At 39.6% G+C, this 18,270-nt stretch overlaps 3 protein-coding genes across 6 annotated transcripts in view; all 3 read left to right on the top strand.

Moving 5' to 3' along the window:
- Positions 1–1,121: 1,121 nt before the first annotated feature.
- Positions 1,122–14,465, top strand: LOC110051817 (uncharacterized). Of its 4 annotated transcripts, none has more exons than XM_089278925.1 (4): positions 1,128–1,204; positions 11,041–11,144; positions 11,785–12,490; positions 13,093–14,465. In XM_089278925.1, exons 2-4 carry the CDS (start codon positions 11,124–11,126, stop codon positions 14,121–14,123), a joined length of 1,758 nt encoding a protein of 585 aa, XP_089135051.1. In that variant the 5' UTR covers positions 1,128–1,204; positions 11,041–11,123; the 3' UTR covers positions 14,124–14,465. The 4 variants fall into 4 exon arrangements, with proteins under 4 accessions (XP_020613550.2, XP_089135051.1, XP_089135050.1 ...); XM_089278924.1 differs by lacking the exons at positions 1,128–1,204; positions 11,041–11,144 and adding exons at positions 4,355–4,526; positions 5,616–5,716; XM_020757891.2 differs by lacking the exon at positions 11,041–11,144 and having other exon boundaries at positions 1,122–1,204.
- Positions 1,157–18,270, top strand: part of LOC149097760 (NACHT, LRR and PYD domains-containing protein 12-like) — a 52,349-nt gene continuing 35,235 nt past the window's right edge. Inside the window, exon 1 of the mRNA XM_089278912.1 lies at positions 1,157–1,204. The gene's annotated coding sequence lies outside the window, so the exon portion shown is untranslated. The remainder of the gene's footprint in view (positions 1,205–18,270) is intronic.
- On the top strand, positions 1,211–4,357 carry LOC149097762 (uncharacterized). Its single transcript, XM_089278944.1, has one exon. It carries the CDS (start codon positions 3,815–3,817, stop codon positions 4,355–4,357), a length of 543 nt encoding a protein of 180 aa, XP_089135070.1. The 5' UTR covers positions 1,211–3,814.

Raw genomic sequence — 18,270 nt, 5'->3', positions numbered from 1 at the left:
TTTGCTTCAAGTCACATGATAGGAACTTGCAGGAGTAATCCATTTCTTAAGTACAGGTGGAAACTACTGCAAAACTATGAATGTCGAAAGTTTAACATGATTATGATTGACTCTTAGTTTTTATTTATAGTTATTTCATAATACTCCAAGAAATGCAATTAAAAATTACGTTGAAAAGCAAACGTTAGGTGAACATTCAATTGCAGTTTTATGCAAATAAAAATTGGGCTTTTAAGGTTCCGTCTCGGTAACGTATAAACTAAAGTGCTCTGTTTAAAGACACAAGTGGAAATTAAACCAACACAACCAAGTTCTTAAGAATCAGCCGAAGTGAACTCCAGTACCAATAAATGTTGTTTCATCACATACTGCTTCATGTTAAAAGAAAACCAGATACTAAACGAGACCAATATATAATGGGTACAAAATTGGTGTAGCATGTCTAATTTGAAGTGTTTCTGCATAAGTTGCAAAATCCCAGCAGTTCAACTCAAGAGACACTATCTGATGAAGTCAATGATGTTAAGTCACTTGTTCTTAATGTATTGCATCATGTCATGGTTTTTGTCCTCAGAACTGTATTTAAAAAAAGCTTCGTTTTCTTTAACGTAATGTTTACTAAGCGAAAGCCACGCTCCCAAAAAGTAGTAGTGATTAATTTTCAATTAATTTCTTCACAACTAGTTCCTGTAAAATAGCAGCTTTCTTTGAAAACCTTCGAGAAACTTCTTCTTGCCAAGGAGACAACAAAAAACAAACCATTGTTCAATTGACGTCATCCACCCCTCGCCTCAGGTGGTCCCTACATCTTAGTTCACACGCATTCATATTACCCTTCCAAGTTCATTGCTGCTATCTTTCTTTCTTTGACATCTGTAAATGCAGGTTTACTTTCTGTATCAGTTTTAAAACAATAAGTGCACCCATGATAAAAGAATATTCATTACATGTCAATTTAATTCTTGACAAATTGTTCTTCTTTAATAGCGGCTTTCTTTGAGAACATTCGAGAATCTCCTGATTGCCAAGGAGACAGCAAAATAACAAAACATTCTTTAGTTGACGTCATCCGCCCATATAAGCCCCTCGTCTCTGGCGTTGCTTTCATTTTTGGTCACCAAGCTAGTACTGCACTTCCTTTCTTGCTGTGAATCTCCCAGTGTATTGCTGCTGTCTTACATTTCCTTGACATTTATGAATGCAGGTTTGTGTGTCTTTATTTTAAAACGCAGAGTGCTAATCTGTACAGAGTTTAAGTGTAGTGTTTCAGTTCTTCAAAAGCATTGCCGTTTGGTAATTTTTGGGTGACGATCAAACGTGTTTGTTGACTCAAGAAGTTTTCGGTTATCACTTACAAACACTGGCATAATGGCAACACCAGTTGTTAACTCTTGTATTAAGCATTCTTTTGATATTACATTGGTTGTGTTCCGCCATCCAAAATCAACAAAACTCTTCTACTCTTTCTTGACAACTATACATCCTTTTTAATAGCGGCTTTCTTTGAAAACCTTTGAGGAACTTCTAATTGCCAAAGAGACAAGAAATAACAAACCATTGTTCAGTTCACATCAACTGCCTCTCACCTTAGACGGTGCCTCCATCTTTAGTCTACATGAAATCCAATAACTCTTCCAAGTTTATTGCTGCAAGTTTTCTTTTTCTGACATCTGTGAATGCAGATTTTTTTCTCTGTATTTTTAAAACGAGAAGTGCTAGTCTGGATAGAGTTTTCAAAGTGTAACCACCATGTTTGGCTAGAGAAGAAGGTATTACACAGACTTTTCTTTTACCACCAAGTGACCCAGCTGATGGCATTATTTAATTCTTGCAACAACATTTTGATTGATTAAATCATTGAAACGTGAGAGAGTACTCTAATTCTTCGATATGGGCGAAAATTCTTGCAAAACTACATAAGCTTACATGATTATAATTGACCCTTGGTTTGTATTCATAGGCAATTGATAAAAACTAGAACTTGAGATAAATCAGTCAGAAAGTTATACCTGTTCGGTGAAACATGATTTCATGGCGGTTTTATGCAATTAACGATCAGGTTTTGTCTCAGTAACAAACAAAATGAAACACTGTACTACGTTCATAGAAAATAGTGAAAGACGAATAGACAAAACAGAGTCATTAGGAATTAGCCAAAGAGATCTAGAGCGCAATAAATTTTGGTTTCTCGCATACTGCTTCATTTTAAAAGGAAAACAGATCATAGACGAGCTTACCCTGGTCCCAGATGTTTTTCTTGATTTGTCTTCTTTTCGCGAAGCGGCGCACAGCGAGTCCCGATGCGGCGAGAAAGAGATACCCATGGTTACCTTGGACTTGAATCTCATTGTTATGCAGACGCCAGCTGTCAAACGCGTCAAATTGATAATTACAAAAGGCTACTTAGTAATCACGCGCTTATCAGCCGCTAATGTTTCCACTCGGGTGGTGAAGAGTGGTATCACATGACCTACTTGGCCGGTGTTAACGCGCGTGTTTTCGAGAATGTTTTCATCCGCGACGAGCACTAAGGTTCTGTCTTGTTAAACATTACTACGGAGCATGTTTCTCCACTTCTCGTTTGGTAAGAAGGACTCGGGACTTTCGAATAGAAAGGCATAAGCTTCTTTGAGCAGATTGTTCTCGTCTTCACTGCTCAAACTAGCCGCTGAAATGCCACGGTTTCTCAATTCGCGGAAATGGGAGTCCACCAGAGGACCTGACAGTTACAGGTATTTGCAGACATCAGGGAGCAACTGAATTCTAATTGACTTTCCATGTCCGGTTGGCAGTGTAACGAACACATCCTGGCGATTTATGACTGTGAGCAAGGCTTTCTTTTGACGTTCAATCTCTGGAAAACGCTCCTCGAGTACCGAGGTCAAAATTTCTTCAAAGACACTGTCAGAAACATAATCCATGTCGAACACAGGCAATGTGGTTGCCGGATTGTTGCAATATTTAATAACGTACAATTTGCATTCAGTAGCTCATATTTTTGTTCAGCAATCGTCATTTTATACAATCTCGTTCCCAGGGTCTGTCATCTTGCCGCCCCCTGGCGCGGTAAGATGAGAGACCCTGTGAACGAAGTTGCATTTTATATTCAATGATGTAAATTTTTGTTGGTAAAACTCATTTTATGTTCAGTGATTTTCATCTTATTCAGTAAATGATTATATATTCAACACTGTTTTTGTTCAATAAAATTCCCAATTTATTATTGTGCACGCCGTCAAAATTTTATTCAACTCATCCGATTTTTAGTCACTAATTTCCGCTGTTGTATTGGTCAGTGGATAAATTTTGCGCCCTTTTGAAATCACATGACCTTCTGCACCAAAATGGCGGAGCATACTGAGCCGATGTTTACAGCAAAGGACGTGGAAGAGGCTGTTCAAAGAGGGATTCAGAGAGGTATCGCTTCATTTAGAAGCGAAGGTATGTCTTTCAGCACTTTATTTTTCATTTCAGAGTATCTGGTGGAGAAAGCGAGAGCAGCTTTCATTTGTATTTAGCGTACATGCGCCTAACTGAGAATGGTACGTTTTTTTTTTTTCTGAAAAGATGTCTTGCTTTAACGACAGATTTGAGACTCCCTGGTGTTGCGTCAACTCCTTTACCTGGAAGATCACTTGTAAGTGGGGTGATCAGTCAAGCTAGGGACCTTTTGCGATCAAATATTGGAAGTGCCAGTAGCTCCTTGGAAGCATCAGTAGCTCAGCCAAAGCGGAGAAGAATTGGTCATCATTACACTAAGAAGTCAGAGAAGCAACCAGAACAAAAGACCTTAGAGGTTTGAGTCATTGACTTTATGGCTCGTGAAGAATTTGTTGATGAAAAGGGAAGCATCCCTCAAGTTGTTCCAGACTATAATTTAGGAAAGGAGGATATTCTATTTTATGGAACTGTTGATCTTATGACTAATGATGAGGAATATGCAATAAGATCAAAGATAACTGAAGTATTCGCCACACAAATTCCTGGTATATTGCCAGATGATTTTGCTTTTGTTAAAGTGTCCAGGAAGCAAGTGTGTACACCAGCATGCAAAGAGGGGTACAAATGGGATTTCCCTCAAGTCAAGACTATAGCTGGGCAGGGTAAGCTGTATGTTTGCCTACAAAAACCAAAAGCTCTAATTGGTGTGGAAAAACCATCAACAGTGAGTGACCTTCCATCTACTTGTACATTGTTTGTTCCTGAGTCTGCACCAGATGTACAGCCATTAACTGAATGTTTTGCAGGAGGCAACATGTCTGCATCCTCACCGTGTGACCCTCAGCCATCAACCTCAACTGGTAGAGTTTCATCAAGCACCATCAAAGTAGGTCCTTCCAGCATCAGTAACAGATGAACAGGATTGCAATCTGCAGCTGTCAGCATCTTGACCTGCAACCAGTCTCTTGATGAGGATGAACAGAAAGACATATAAAAGCCCAAAACAATGTTCCCTGATAAAGATGAGTCATTCCTCACTCTTAATGACACAATTGATGATGTTCTTGGCATTGGAGCTCTTGAAGGTTGGTTTTGTTTTAGATAAAGTTAATGTGCTGATAAGATAACTCTTAGAACCTTGGTCATGGTGCAGCCAACATAGATATTATGCTGTACTATTGAACAAATTTGTTCTGAACAATTAGGGTGGAGTTGTACAGAACCTGTTATTATAGTTAAAAACTTGAAATTAACTTGTTATAGCTAATAAAATTATTTACCCGATCATCATTATATAGTTAACTTGAAAGGTGAAAGCAATAACATCTGTTAAAATCAGGTAACTGTGGATATGCAAAAGAATACCAGTGAAGTGGAGTTGGAGTTGATGTAAATGGTGGGTTTGCCTTTTTGAAGTAGACAGTGGCAGATCTAGGGGAGGGGCCTGGGGGACCTGCCCCCCCCCCCCCTATTTTGGGTAAAAAAAGAAGAAATAACAGAAGGATGAAAAGCCAGCAGGGCAAGCAAACTAAAACCAGCCCCCCCCCTCCCCCCCCCCCCCCCCCCAAGCTCAAGGTCTAGATCTGCCAGTGATAGAGTAGGATATCAAGTCAAAAAATAATTGAGAAATTGCTCATAGCTGCAATATCCTTGATATTTCTTTCATGGACAAGTATTTCCAGTGATAAGGATTGGTTGTTGATGAGGATTATTTCATTTGCAACATAAAGTTACATGCATTTGTATTTCTTACTGTATGTGTTGTCTTTTAATTCTCGTTCCATGTTGTTTTCAAGATGCACTGGCATCTCATTGTCGTAAGTACAGACCATAAGAAGGGGTTACCCAGTAATCAAATAAATGTAGACAGAGAAACTCTGTGGGAAGATAGCATCATTACTTTTAAAACCCAAAATTTGACACCCGAGGAACTTTGCATGTAAGGTTTGCTGGGGAGGCAGGATTAGATGAAGGAGGTTTGAGGATGGAGTACTGCTCACCACTTGCAAAAGCCATTTTTTCGAGGGAAGCATCCTTGTTTGAAGGGTCAACTGACAGATTTGTTCCCATCTACAATACATCAGCCATCCAATCTGACATTTTTGGATTGGCTGGAAAAATTATGAGCTACATGATTGCTCATCATGATGTGTCATTTTCTTGCATGAGCCCAGCTGTTTATGAGTATTTGGTAACAGGGGATCTTGATAAAGCAGCAAGTTTGTCTTCTGTGTTGGATTTGCCTGATTGGGATATACGTGAAATAATTTTGAAGGTAACAATGTATGCAAATTATAACTCAAGAACTACCCTAATAGGTATGATTATCCACTTGCTGTATTGCCTTTCTCTTCAATATGCATAACAACTAATGTAAGTCATCAGATCTGTAGTTAAGAGGATAAAAGGGGTTCCCTAAAATTTGAACTGTGTTATAAGCAAGTTCCTCTGCATATACTTCAGTTTTATAAAGGCCAGTATTAGCAAGAAAGTTCTTTGTACAAAGTCTTGGTACCTTGTGTGATGGTAAGTATTTCTAAATTAAGGAGTAACAACAATGATGCTGCAACCTTCTTTGAAGCAGTGTATTGAACAAGAAATTGGGTTAATGACCATATTTTGGAAGAAAGCAGAGAAGAGATCTCCCTTGTTGAAGGCACATAGCCTCCTGGGAGGGTTTGTGGATATTGGTCCTGAAGCAAGCCTGTTTGCCACTATAAATGATGAAATACATGATGGAAATTCATGCACACGTTGTGGGTATTTTGTATTTACACACTGTATGCCCAGGGTTTTTTAATGAAAATGTAAAAATGGCTGATAAACAGAGGAAACAAATTGCTGCAGAAATTCGTCAGAATCCAGGCAATAGCATTTACAGTGAGTGTTATTTTGCATGGGAGCACGTCTTCAAGCTTCCCCCTCTCTTCCACCACCCCCTCCCCCCCCCCCCCCTCCTTCTGCAGTTAATTCAGTGTGATGGGTACATGTACCTGTCTCCCTTGCTCATAGCTCAGTTTCCAGGATTACTATTATTATCATTATCATTATCATTATTATTATTAGGGTGAGAAAACAGAGGAAATTCTTCATGCAGAGTTCAGCATTGTATGTTACCACCATTTAAACCTGAATTTCAGTTTGAACTACAACTTATACTGATGGGTAGCAGTTTTCCTGTCAGTAATGATTGTAGATGACCAAAAAGGATCTTGACTAGATTTAAAAAGTTCATGTACATTCTAAGTGAATGATTGTTTAATTTACATTTTTAAATCTAGACAGAGGTTAAGACTGAACAAACTTGAACACCTGAATATAGCAGACAGTTTTCTTTGTCCTAATAAAAAGCCTGACTTCCTTAAAAAAATGGCCAAGGGGGATGGAATTAATGGTTAATGGAATGGGGATGGATTAAAGGAATTGTTTGTAACTAAAAAGTGGTAAAATACTGAATAAACGATATCTCTGGAAATATTGAAGCAGTGTTCTTGAAACCTGGCATACAAAAGAAACAAAATGACACCCTTAGTGCTGTTGCCATGACAACAGTTTTGCTGCTGGTGCTGTCTTTATAAAAACTGAAATTTTTGTAGTAAGCTTGAGGATAAAATCTTGAACAGTCATTCAAAAAATGCATAACTGTTTCTAGAAGTTCATTCACTGGAGAGCTGCAGTAACAAACATTAAATAGCAGATAGACCAAGACAAGGCATTTTACCTCTGCCGCCATATTGACGATTTTCTAGTTAAAGTAATTTTCATTGCTATCACTCTACACGAACGGCCATTCTCTCAAAAAGCACATTTCGTTTTAGCATATACAACATAATTTACGAGACCGGCACATACGGGCATTTTAGCACGCGTATATGTGGGTCGTTGTAGGACGCGTGTATTTTGAGCATATATTTCGCGTGTCCCCGCGCTTGAGTTTACGCAAATATGTGGCCCTTAAATTAAAAATGCGTGTATACGCGATCTAAACGGTCGTATATATGGGCTTAAAGGCCATACATAACATATGTAAAAAAGTATACGCGGCAGAGAAACCCACGTATACCCTGTTGTAATTTTGAAACGAATGGCCAACCAAACATTTCGGGCTGACATATACAACGTAATTTACGAGACCCGCATATACGCGCATTTTAGCACGCGTATATATGGGTCCTTGTAGGACTCGTATATTTGGGCATTTATTTCGCATATCCCGACGCTTGAGTTAACGCAAATATGTGACCTTTAAAAATGCGTATATACGCGATCTAAATTAAATGGTAGTATATATGGGCTTGAAGCCCATACGTAACGTATGTAAACAAGTATACGCGGCAGAGAAACCCGCGTATACCCTGTTGTAATTTTGAAACGAATGGCCAACCATAGTTTACGTTTTCCTCTCCACTTCGTTTTAGATTTGATGAGTTTCGTGTCTAAGGCTGAACTTGAACATGTGAAGGGCTTAAATGATCTCTGTCACTTTCGTTACTTGGTATACGGCAGCCCAGAAGGGTCACCTACCATTTTTATTTTTTTTTAATGTTTGTTTTAATTTTTGTTTTCATTTTCGTTTTTTGTTCTTTTAATTTTTGTTTCCGTTTTCGTTTTTTGTCTTTTAATTTTTGTTTTCGTTTTGTTGTGTTAATTTTTGTGTTTGTTCTTGTTTTTAATTTTTGTTTCCGTTTTTGTTTCTTAAATTTTTGTTTTTGTTTTGTTGTTTTTCATTGTCATCTTTTTTTTCTGTTCAAAAAAACGAAGTAAAAACGCAAACAAAAATTAAAAACAAAAATTAACAAAACAAAAATTAAAACACAAAAATAAAAACGAAAACGAAAACAAAATCAGTGAGTGTAGACCATCATGCTTTGCTGGCAGTATCCATGACATGACCGTTGTGTGATTTTTTGGCCGTCAAGCGTAGTCACGCATAAACTGTACGGCCATTTCATTGCTTGTCTACTTGTCTCGGAAGAAGAATATAGCAAGTACAAAGGTCACAAAGATTTCAAGTAAAGTCAAGGATATTTCTTCATCAACTTCCTTAACTTGTAAGAAGGTGTTTAAAGGTCATTGTATAAATAGAAGCATATCATTTTCAGAGCTCTCAAGCCTCACGCAAACGAATGTAATCTTAAGCTCTCACAATGAACCAATTATTGCACGCGCGCCTTCGGAGCTTGCAAGACTTGCCTCATTTGTTTTGAAAGTCTGGCTACGGCCCTAAACTTCTACTGGCTTCAAAAGCAGCGAAGAAATTATTTTCACATTCTATGATGATCGTTTCGTTGTTTGCGTGTTCTGTGTTTTATTTCTATTTTATTGTTTGAGGTTTTCGTGTTTGAGTGTGATAGAAACTTGACAGATGCAAACATATTGCATGTGAGCACCTTTTGGCAAAGGAGAAAATATAGGAAGGGACTCATACCTTACTTAGGCCACTGAGGGTGGACATGAGCATTTGTCACGATATTTGTCTTAGTCCTCAGAATTTGCCTTTCGGTACCTCACACACGAGTGGCACACAGTACAAAGACCCCATTTGTGGTCAACGTCCCGTACTTACTTTCACGTCATGGATTGTAAAGTTCCCAACTGCAAGTGAAGCATGATGGTCTACACTCATCGATTTTGTTTCGGCCGTTTTCGTTTTCGTTTTCGTTTTTGCTTTTGTGTAATGTTTTTGTTTTTGTTTTCTTTTTGAACGTAAAAAACGCAAAACAGTAACTAAAATTAAAACGAAAGGCAAAACGAAAATTAAAACAGAAATTACAAAAAACAAAATAAAAAAACAAAAGTTAAAAATACAAAATTAAAAAGAATAAAAAAAACCACAAAAATTTAGAAAAACAAAACAAACGCAAAAATGGTTGGTGACCCTTCTGGGCTGCCGTAGTAACATAAGCCTAAATGAACAGAAGACTGATGCCTAAAGGAAATTGTCAGAAATGTAAGTTTATATTCGTGCACGATACAGTCTTTCCTTCGAGCGGCTGTTTCTTCAAGAGTTCAATTACGATCGAACGACGAGCGTCCGAGCAAAACTAAAACCCGAGTACTGAAATAATTCATCAGAGGCAACATATAATTGACAAAATTTCCTTTATTAAAGCTCAGAAAAACTATTACCTTTAACGTTTTTGGAACAATAGGATTTCGTATGTGAGACTTCACAAACAAAGATTTGTTAAAGCTTTCGACTAGGTTTACACTAGAGGAGATTTTTGCGGATTCGTAAATGTTTCCGGATTCATCAATTTTAGAGTATTCGGATTCGTAGGCGTTTACACTGAAAGGATGTACAGATTCCTAACCGTTTACACACGACGACAACTCCGGGAACATTCATGATGAAATTGTTAACTAGCTGTTTGTTGTCTCGACAACCAGAAACAAAATGCCGCCAAAGAAAGGCTAGGGTTAGGTTGAGACAGTCTGAAGTTTTCTTTCCACTCGCTTACCAGCTATTGTTGCCAATCATGTTGTCCCACCAGGCATTTGCCCTGGTCTTATCCTGAATCGTCGAGGTTTTCGATCGATCGTGCCATCGTCAACTCTGATGAAGTGTGGAGGTCGGTCGTCAACATTGTCTGCGTCGATAATTCTGGTTTCTGACGAATATCATTTACCCATTATAAAAGATGGCCATCAATAGCCATCGATCTGACTACGACTATAACTCCATCGACTCCATGACAATCTCCATTACAAGATCCGCTTGGTTCTGCCGCAAACTCAAAAGATCGCAGGCGGAAAATATCCGGATTCGAGAGAAAACCAATCTCGTTCCCAGAGCCCACGTGTCTTTTCGTTGGCGCTGACCAAAAGACACGTTGGCTCTGGGAACTAGATTGCCATGTTTTAAACCAAGGTACGCATGCGCGGTGAAACCGGAACTTCTCCGACCACGTGACCAAAAGAAACGGAGGCTCTGGGGACGAGAATGGGAACTCCTAAAATCTTGGAGTCTGGAAATTGATTATTCCAGAGCTCCGTGTCTCGGCGCTGACCAAAAGACACGTGGGCTCTGGGAACCAGATTGAGAGAACCGTTTACACGACAAAAGTTTTCGGGTTCAAAGTTCCCACTTTAAATTCCGGATTCCAAAATCTCCGGAGAGATGACCAAACCGGGGAGTTTTTATTTCGGAGTCGTCCACTTGTGTGTAAACAGCAAAACCAAACGGTACTAAAACGTTCCGGATTAGTCACGAATCCGGAACAGTTTCCTCTAGTGTAAACCTAGTCTACTTTCATGTTTTGTTCGCCGAAAGCATTTAAATGGCTTTCGATGTCGGAAAAGTTTTACAATGAAAGCTTGTGCTGAATTTTGTTGTCGTCAAGAAAAATTCTCTCTAAAATTCCCGCTATGCATTAATAACCTTGAAAGGTTGATACAGACCAGTTTGTTGTGTATTTTGGTCCGTCTCCTGGTGCCGTGTGCCTTTGTTCAACCAGCTAATTCAACTCCTGGGTTTGCTTAAATTCGCAAATTTCTCAGGTGGGGGCCCGGCAAAAAAAACTTAGCTCGAAATTTGGTAGCTCACAGGAATAAAAATCCTCATCTCCGGAAGAATTATTAGATTTTTTCATATTTTAGGAGAAGAAAAATAGGAGTAATGTTTTACAAAGTGTCAACATCGATGAAGAAATTGCCAAGAAAAAGTACAAATAAGCAAACTGATGTCAGCGTGCAACCCACGGGTAAATGGATCGAGCATATTAGCCATTAAGAACGCGCGCTTCGCTAAAGCCTGGTTCTCATATCTCGCCGACCTACCTGCGACGTCGTCGCCGGTTGTAAGTGACAACGTTCGGCGATCTGTCCCAGTGGGTCCCCGGCGCATCTGCGATGGATCGCCGACGTACTCAAATTTGCGCGAAATGCAAATCGAATTACGCAATTTTCAACCATTTTACCTGTAAATATGGATCGAATCGTCTTACTGGAGCGCGTTGCACCCGCAGATGATGTTGACATAAAATCTTTTCATCGCCGACAACCGCCGGCTCGCCTGCGAAGTTGAACAGTCAGCTCAACTTCGCAGGCAAGCCGGCGGTCAATGCCTGGGATAGATTATGATGATTCGGCCATAAATGTTCACATATGCCGTAACGGTGTCCCAGGCCGTCCCAGGAATGTCGGCGGCATATGAGAACCAGGCTACGTTATAAACTGTGGTTTTTCTATATTAATTGTCCACCCTGAGAGGATAAAGGGTGTGAGTCTTATTGTCAGAAGGTAACTTACTAAAGTATACATATAGGGTATAGGGTTATAGGGTATCACTTGGAAGCTAGTATTTCGGTTGATCTCTAAGCATGTTCCGTTAATATTTTTTAGGTTTCTACTGAGTGTAATATGCCATTTGAAGACGTAATAAAAGAGGTTGGTGAGAGCATTAGCCAGGAGAAAAGAAAACGAGCGAGACTGAAAGACCTGGACTTGATTGTACTGGACAACTCAATCCGTGAGAGCACCGTGGGTCAGCTGAGAGGCCACACGCTAGAAAACAAGTGGAAGATTTACAACGAGGTGCAAAAGTGTGGATTCAAGTTCATCATCGTAGCAGCCTTCTCGCACATGACACGCGTCGACGACACCTTTCTTCGTGAGCTCGTGGCTAGAGGAGAAGACGTCAGCAACTTGTTTGCCTTCACTGAAGTTATGGAAGCAGTGAATGACGGTATCCCTGACACTAAGACTACTCCAGTAGGCCTGAGCAAGATGGAATCACTTGGATTGATCAATCCCATCATCGAGATAGATCTCGCCATCGATTCCATTAACTGGGAGGTCTTCACAGTCCAGGACATGTGCAAGCTGCTGTCGGAAAGGATTAAATGGAGTAGAAGCAGGCTCTCCCCTGATGCCAAGATCATGGTTAATCTACGAGACTTCCCTGACTCTATGGTGTATCAGATGGAGCGATTGTTCACTGTTGTGGACTTCTTGGGATCCTTGTCTGCTGCTGAGCGTCCTTTTGGGATTCTGTTCGAGGAGCCAACTGGCAAGTTCTTACCAGAGGAAGTAGGAGCTTGGACTGCAGGTAAGAACGACAACAACAACAACAACAACAACAAATAGAAATAAGATAAATAAGATAGCTTACTTTACTCTTCTCCATGTAACCCATTCGAAAAATCAAAAATACTTCTGTTAATGTTGTAAACGAAGTATCTTTTATGTTCTGGAAGCTAAAGGCTAGTCGCATGGAGTTGAAGTTGTATCACTTCTTTTAAACCTTAGTCCAAACATAGATAACAGAGGGAACTGGTTATGAAGCCCGGCAAATATCAAAGGAGCAAACAAAGATTTCAAGATTTGTGTTGGACGGTCCACGACCGTGCACAATCTTTTTTTTTGGGTTCACACACTATGCATGAATTACGTAACCAAAACGTTTCTATTGGTTAGTTCCTCAGTACGGAGTAAACAACTATTGTGTTTTGTGCAAGGTCAAGGCCAAAAAGGCGAACAAAAACATATAACAAAGAACTTTGTCGGGTTTCATAACCATTTCCCTCTATTTACTATGATCCAAACGACCCGAACATTAGAGGAAAACCTAAAAAACATCATTCCTTCTCACTATTTGAGTCGTAATTAGGGATAAAAGAGCATTTGTAAGAGTACATATTTACTATTTAGGTGTGCGTAAGATCATGGATGCCCGTGGATGGTCTGGACATCTTCTGGCTCATGTCCACAAGAAGTGGGCCCTCGGAGAAATGACGCAACTTGAATGTCTTGTCAACGGAGCCAATGGTATCTGGGCGAGCGTCTGCGAAGAAGGAGCGGCTCTTGGTCACGCGTGTTCTACAGTGACGCTGATGAATCTTGTGCGAATGGGCAACACCAAAGTCCAGAATAGTTACAAGTGTACACAGCTGAGGGAAGCCGCATCAAACGTGACTAAGATCACTACCGGGATGCCTCCTCATCCTAAACAAGTTATCTACGGCGAAAGGGCGCTGGACTTGGCATTCGACTTTGGAAGCATTGCTGGTGGTACAGTTGGAGAGACCGACTTCAATCTGGCCGAGTTCTTTGGAGAGGAAGCTCCAGTTAGAATTAGCACTCTGTCCTCCGACCGCATGATCCACGAGAGGCTAGTGGATCTGTTTGGTGCAGATCCGCAGTTTACGATGGAAATGGCGCATACCATGAAAGAGAAAATGCTGGAGGATCTGACCGTCAACAGGAAAGAAGAATACATGAGTGCAGTGGGCATCGCTCTCCTGTTTGATCGAGCAGGAGGAAAACTCACCGCCAAGATGGCAGAGGTGATAGAAGAGGCCGAGGTGAAAAGTGTGCACGCCCAGCATCTCATTGAAGAGGTCCGCAGGATCTGGGACAAATGGGATATCGAGGAAGATAAGAAAGTTGACGACGTTCTCAAGTTCCATTCCTTCTATAATGGCTTCATGGCTCCCTACTTTGGCTGCTTTATTTGTCGGGATACGCTGAAGGCGTTGAAAGCCATCAACATGGATAAAGATGGCTACATCGACTGGAACGAGTTCCTGGTGTACCTGAAATGGGCGATACGTCAGTATCCCAACATCAAAGATGCCGATGAGCTGCTGTCCGTGGCCTTCCGCAAGGGCATCATCCCAGCCATGCAGGATGAACTACTCTTGAAGTCGAGGCCGTTCAAGGGGATAAAGACAAGTTGTTAAGGTGTCTTCTAAGAAGATAACAGGCCTCTTATCGTGCTTTGGACTCTATCTTATTTAGGTTCGGTATCGTGAAATGGGAACATTGCTGGAGTAGAATGTAGTGTAATAAGATTTCAATTATCTGTATTGTTTCTGACTAATTCAAAATACTGAAATCCAGAGTCGGATTCTTAAACAAAGTTTTTTGGGAAGGTGTTTGGCACAAAAGTTAGTTTTTCGCAATATGAAGCGGGTTTTATCTATAAGGCATATAAAGTACTCATTCAAGTTGTATTCCGACGTAACAATGTATACTGTGGTTTATTGCCAAAAAAAATAAATAAAGTAAAGGGCATGTATAAATAGACGCGTTTTACTCATGTTTATACCTACCAAAGAATTTTACTATTGTTCAAATGGAGCAGAAGAAGAGGACACTACCGGGGTAGAGCGATATAGACTCCAGCTAAACCAACAGAATATGTTAAACAATGAACCTATGCGAGCTTTTTACTGTATAAAGCGAGGGAGCCGGGTTCAGGTGCCTTTCAATGGTGTCAAGCAAGGGGTGTGGTGGCCTTAGGGTAAGAGCTCGAGTGCGAGTTCGAGCCAAGTGCGGGAGTGATGGTAACTGACTTGCTAAAACCATTTTCATCAGTCTAATAAGGCAAACAAATCGGAGCTCCATTCCTGAATTATGATTTTCGCTAATTCCACTTAAACCTTCCTTTATATGAAAACTCACTTGACTTGAATTATGCATGTTTTTACTCTTTCCACGCCATTACCAGATCATTTATGCGTCTTTTAAATTTTTTATTTTTTCACTGGAATTTATGTTCATATCACCCAACGTAATTTCCTGCCCCCTCGAGTGTGTAGATGCACCTATGTAAACACGAAAAAAGTCCTATATTGTTTCAGTAAGATATCGTCACTCCGTGTTTACAAACTCTCATCTAAACACACCTATCGACCAATGAGAGCGTGCATAGTATCTCAATTATTTTATGATAAGAACTACTTATTATTTATTTATTTATTTATTCATTTATTTATTCATTCATTCATTCATTCATTTATTTATTTATTTAGTTATTTATTTATTTATTTATTTATTACAATTTATGGCATACAAAAAGAGAAGCCAAAGGATGAAACGCAAAAGAGTCAAAGACCCCATATTAAATACTTATTAAAGACCCCATATTAAATACTTATTAACCGAGAGTGAGGCCTTAACGGGAAAATTGCAAACCGAGACCTTGCAATGTTAACCGAGCGATAGCGAGGTCAATGCGGCACTGCCGAGCTCGAGCTTTGAGATTTTCCCGTGACTGAAGACTGAACATTCGAGGTTAATAAGTAGTTTATTAAATGGCTTATCAAAAGCTGTTTGGCTGTGTTATTCGTCCCGTTCGGCACCAAGTAGATCCTAATTTAACATTGTGAATTCGCTGTTCTTCTGATAATATAATTTACTCTCAGAGTTTTCCTATCACTCATCGTTTTCAGCCGCAACAATCTTCAGAAAAACAACTTTAATTACCCTTTGCCTTGTTTTTTTCAGGCGGGTAATCCACCAGTGGGCATTACATGAGAATAATGCCCTAGAATTAACCAATCCGAACTCGCGTTATATCGGCTACAAACAGCAGCCAAATAATAATGCATGTCATTGCATGGCTAAAATATCTGACAGAACAGTTTGTAACATATAGTGGAGTGCTAGTGTAAACAATGTAATGAACGGCGTTAGTGACTGTTAAGGTTGGTATTCACTAGAGCCTAAGCACAAGCACAGGCATAAGCATAAGCACAAGTGAAAACAGCCGCAACATAAACATAAGCAGAAGCAGAAACATAAGAAGAACAAACCCACTTATTTGTCTTGTGCTGTTTTCACTAGTAACGCGTTCGACATAAGCATAAGCACAAGAAAAACAGAACTGTTCGTTTTCCTTGTGCTTATGCTCTAATGAAAACCAGCCTTTAGTGTTGGTGACTTTTTAGTATACCCCTACTAGAGAACCCTAGAGGGATACAAGAAACCACGGGGAATATAATTTTATGCCACCTTACTCATTCGACTCTTACTGATGTTTTGCTTATGTTTTTAAAATCTGACCACCGGTAGGCCATAGGGTAGGCCGCAGGGTAGGCCATGGCCTACCCCACGTTTTGTCCATACCCCGGTAATGTCCACAGAAGATGGATTAAACTGATGGTTTATCAACGTCAGGTGTAACACTTGGCTCAGTAACGAAACATACTAAGCTTGTAAGATTAAACATATTATTCTAAACTCCTAAGCGATGGACCATCATGTTTTGGAGGAGAAGGTTGGACTACTTCCAATAGAAAATTCCTGCACAGCAAAAACTGCCGAAAAGAAATCTTGCAAGGGGAGCCATGGGGAAAAAAAATCGAGGAAGTTCTTTCTATTATCATTATTTTGATTTTTGACATTAAAAACATTCTTGCACAAGTTATTGCCCACCAAAAAAAAAATTCATACACAACCTAAAGGTGAGAAAGAAATGTCATGCCCCTCAAAATTGCCCAACCCCCAGCCCCTCAAAAAAATTGATAATGGTCCATCCCTAAATATCCGTAGAAGTAGCCTGACATGGCGTGATGTAATGTTGAGTACAAGTGGTGTGCATGGTTGAGGAAAGAGAGCAAACTCAAGAGCTAGCTAACACAGAGTTTTTGAAGTTAATTAAAATAAAGGATCCAAAGAAACGTATCTTTATGAGTGATATTCAGAGCAAAATAAAGCAAACAGGATGTTTTCAAGAAGGAATGCTAATTTTGATTTTGACATTAGCAGGTGAAAGTCAGGCATAACAATTAACAGAGTTTTTTCATCAAAAATGTAGTACAAAAGTTTTTCCAAAGAGGGTTGCCGTAGTATGTATTGTAAACATTGTATGTATTGCAACATTTCCCCTTCCTCATGATGTTTAAGTACCACAATACACGCTGTCATGATATGTGAACAAATATATTCTCACGCTTTCCTATTGAATTTTCCTGTGAGAAAAAAAGAAAAGCCAATTTCACATTATTTTATGATTAATTTCACTCTCATATGTATAATGTACTTGATCATACCTCCAATCTTTTAATATCGAGACCTACGGGAAGCAGCTAAAAACAGACATAACCTTCTCAACATTTCTTGTACTTGTTCTGTTTGGCGAAACAATTTCCATACCTATCATGCCACAGAGAAAGAAACCAGATAATCTAACATTCACCAAGCAATCCAGGCAGCCAAAAAACCAACAAACAACCAGCACAAAGTAAACTAGAAATGAGCTTTTACATGACAGTGACATCTGACCTATCCTAAGTTGTTAAAAAATGTTAAATGTTAAATGTTTATAGTGGTCGATGCGCTTAGCTACAACTAGCTAGTTTTCAGGCATGTGACTTAAACTGAAAGAAAAAATTTTTGCAAATTAACATAACAGGCTTAAAAATACCAACTGGCGGGAGGCAGACAAGTTGGCTATTTACAAGCGTGATCAAGGAGTTGAACTGGAGTCTACCAAGAAACAACTCCAGCTTAGTGGTCAGAGCAGGACCTAAACTCGTGACCTTCGGATTTTATGCACAAATTCTTCTTATGAACAGGGGTTCCCTTCATACAAGAGGTCTAACTACTGTTTTGTCGCTGTCAGATACTAGAACCAAGAACAGTAGTCTGCTTTTGATGTATCAAATGTGTCCCCATCAGTCAGTAGCCTAATTTTCCTCAAAGTACAATTATTAAAAATATAATTTTCTCAGAGTATTCGTTTTGTTGTCATCTTAAAGCTTAAGTTGAAAAGGGGTTGCGAAAAGATTCACAGAAAGTTTGGACATTGGGACTTTTCCACGAAGGACATTTCTCTCCCCTTTCTTCACAAAATGCTAATTGCAAAGGTTTTCCGAAATTCGCCTGGCTGGTTTAGAGCGAGTGTTTCCTTCCTTTATTTTGTTTGACTTCTCAAACAATTCAGTCTGATGCCTCGCATTGTTGTGAATGCATGCACTGCTTTTTAATCTGGGGCAGTGCTGATGATGAAATGTGACAGTGCTAGATCTAGTAGCTTTTTCTCACGATTATTTTTTTTGCGATTTTGGCGAAACAATAGAATCGTGACGTCTTCGCTTCTTC

Source organism: Orbicella faveolata, unplaced genomic scaffold (assembly GCF_042242905.1).
Source record: "Orbicella faveolata isolate gen_17 unplaced genomic scaffold, um_ofav_v1 contig_47, whole genome shotgun sequence".
Lineage (NCBI taxonomy): Eukaryota > Metazoa > Cnidaria > Anthozoa > Scleractinia > Merulinidae > Orbicella > Orbicella faveolata.
The sequence above is the reverse complement of the archived record's forward strand: the minus strand, read 5'-3'. Positions and strand labels throughout refer to the sequence as shown.

Bases quoted from the DNA above. Each gene is read 5' to 3' on its own strand.
- LOC149097762 (XM_089278944.1), top strand. From the start codon at position 3,815: ATGGCTCGTGAAGAATTTGTTGATGAAAAGGGAAGCATCCCTCAAGTT.
- LOC110051817 (XM_089278923.1), top strand. From the start codon at position 5,426: ATGGAGTACTGCTCACCACTTGCAAAAGCCATTTTTTCGAGGGAAGCA. The intron at 5,717-11,784 runs GTAACAATGTAT...AATATTTTTTAG, and splicing joins TACGTGAAATAATTTTGAAG to GTTTCTACTGAGTGTAATAT. The intron at 12,491-13,092 runs GTAAGAACGACA...TTTACTATTTAG, and splicing joins AGTAGGAGCTTGGACTGCAG to GTGTGCGTAAGATCATGGAT.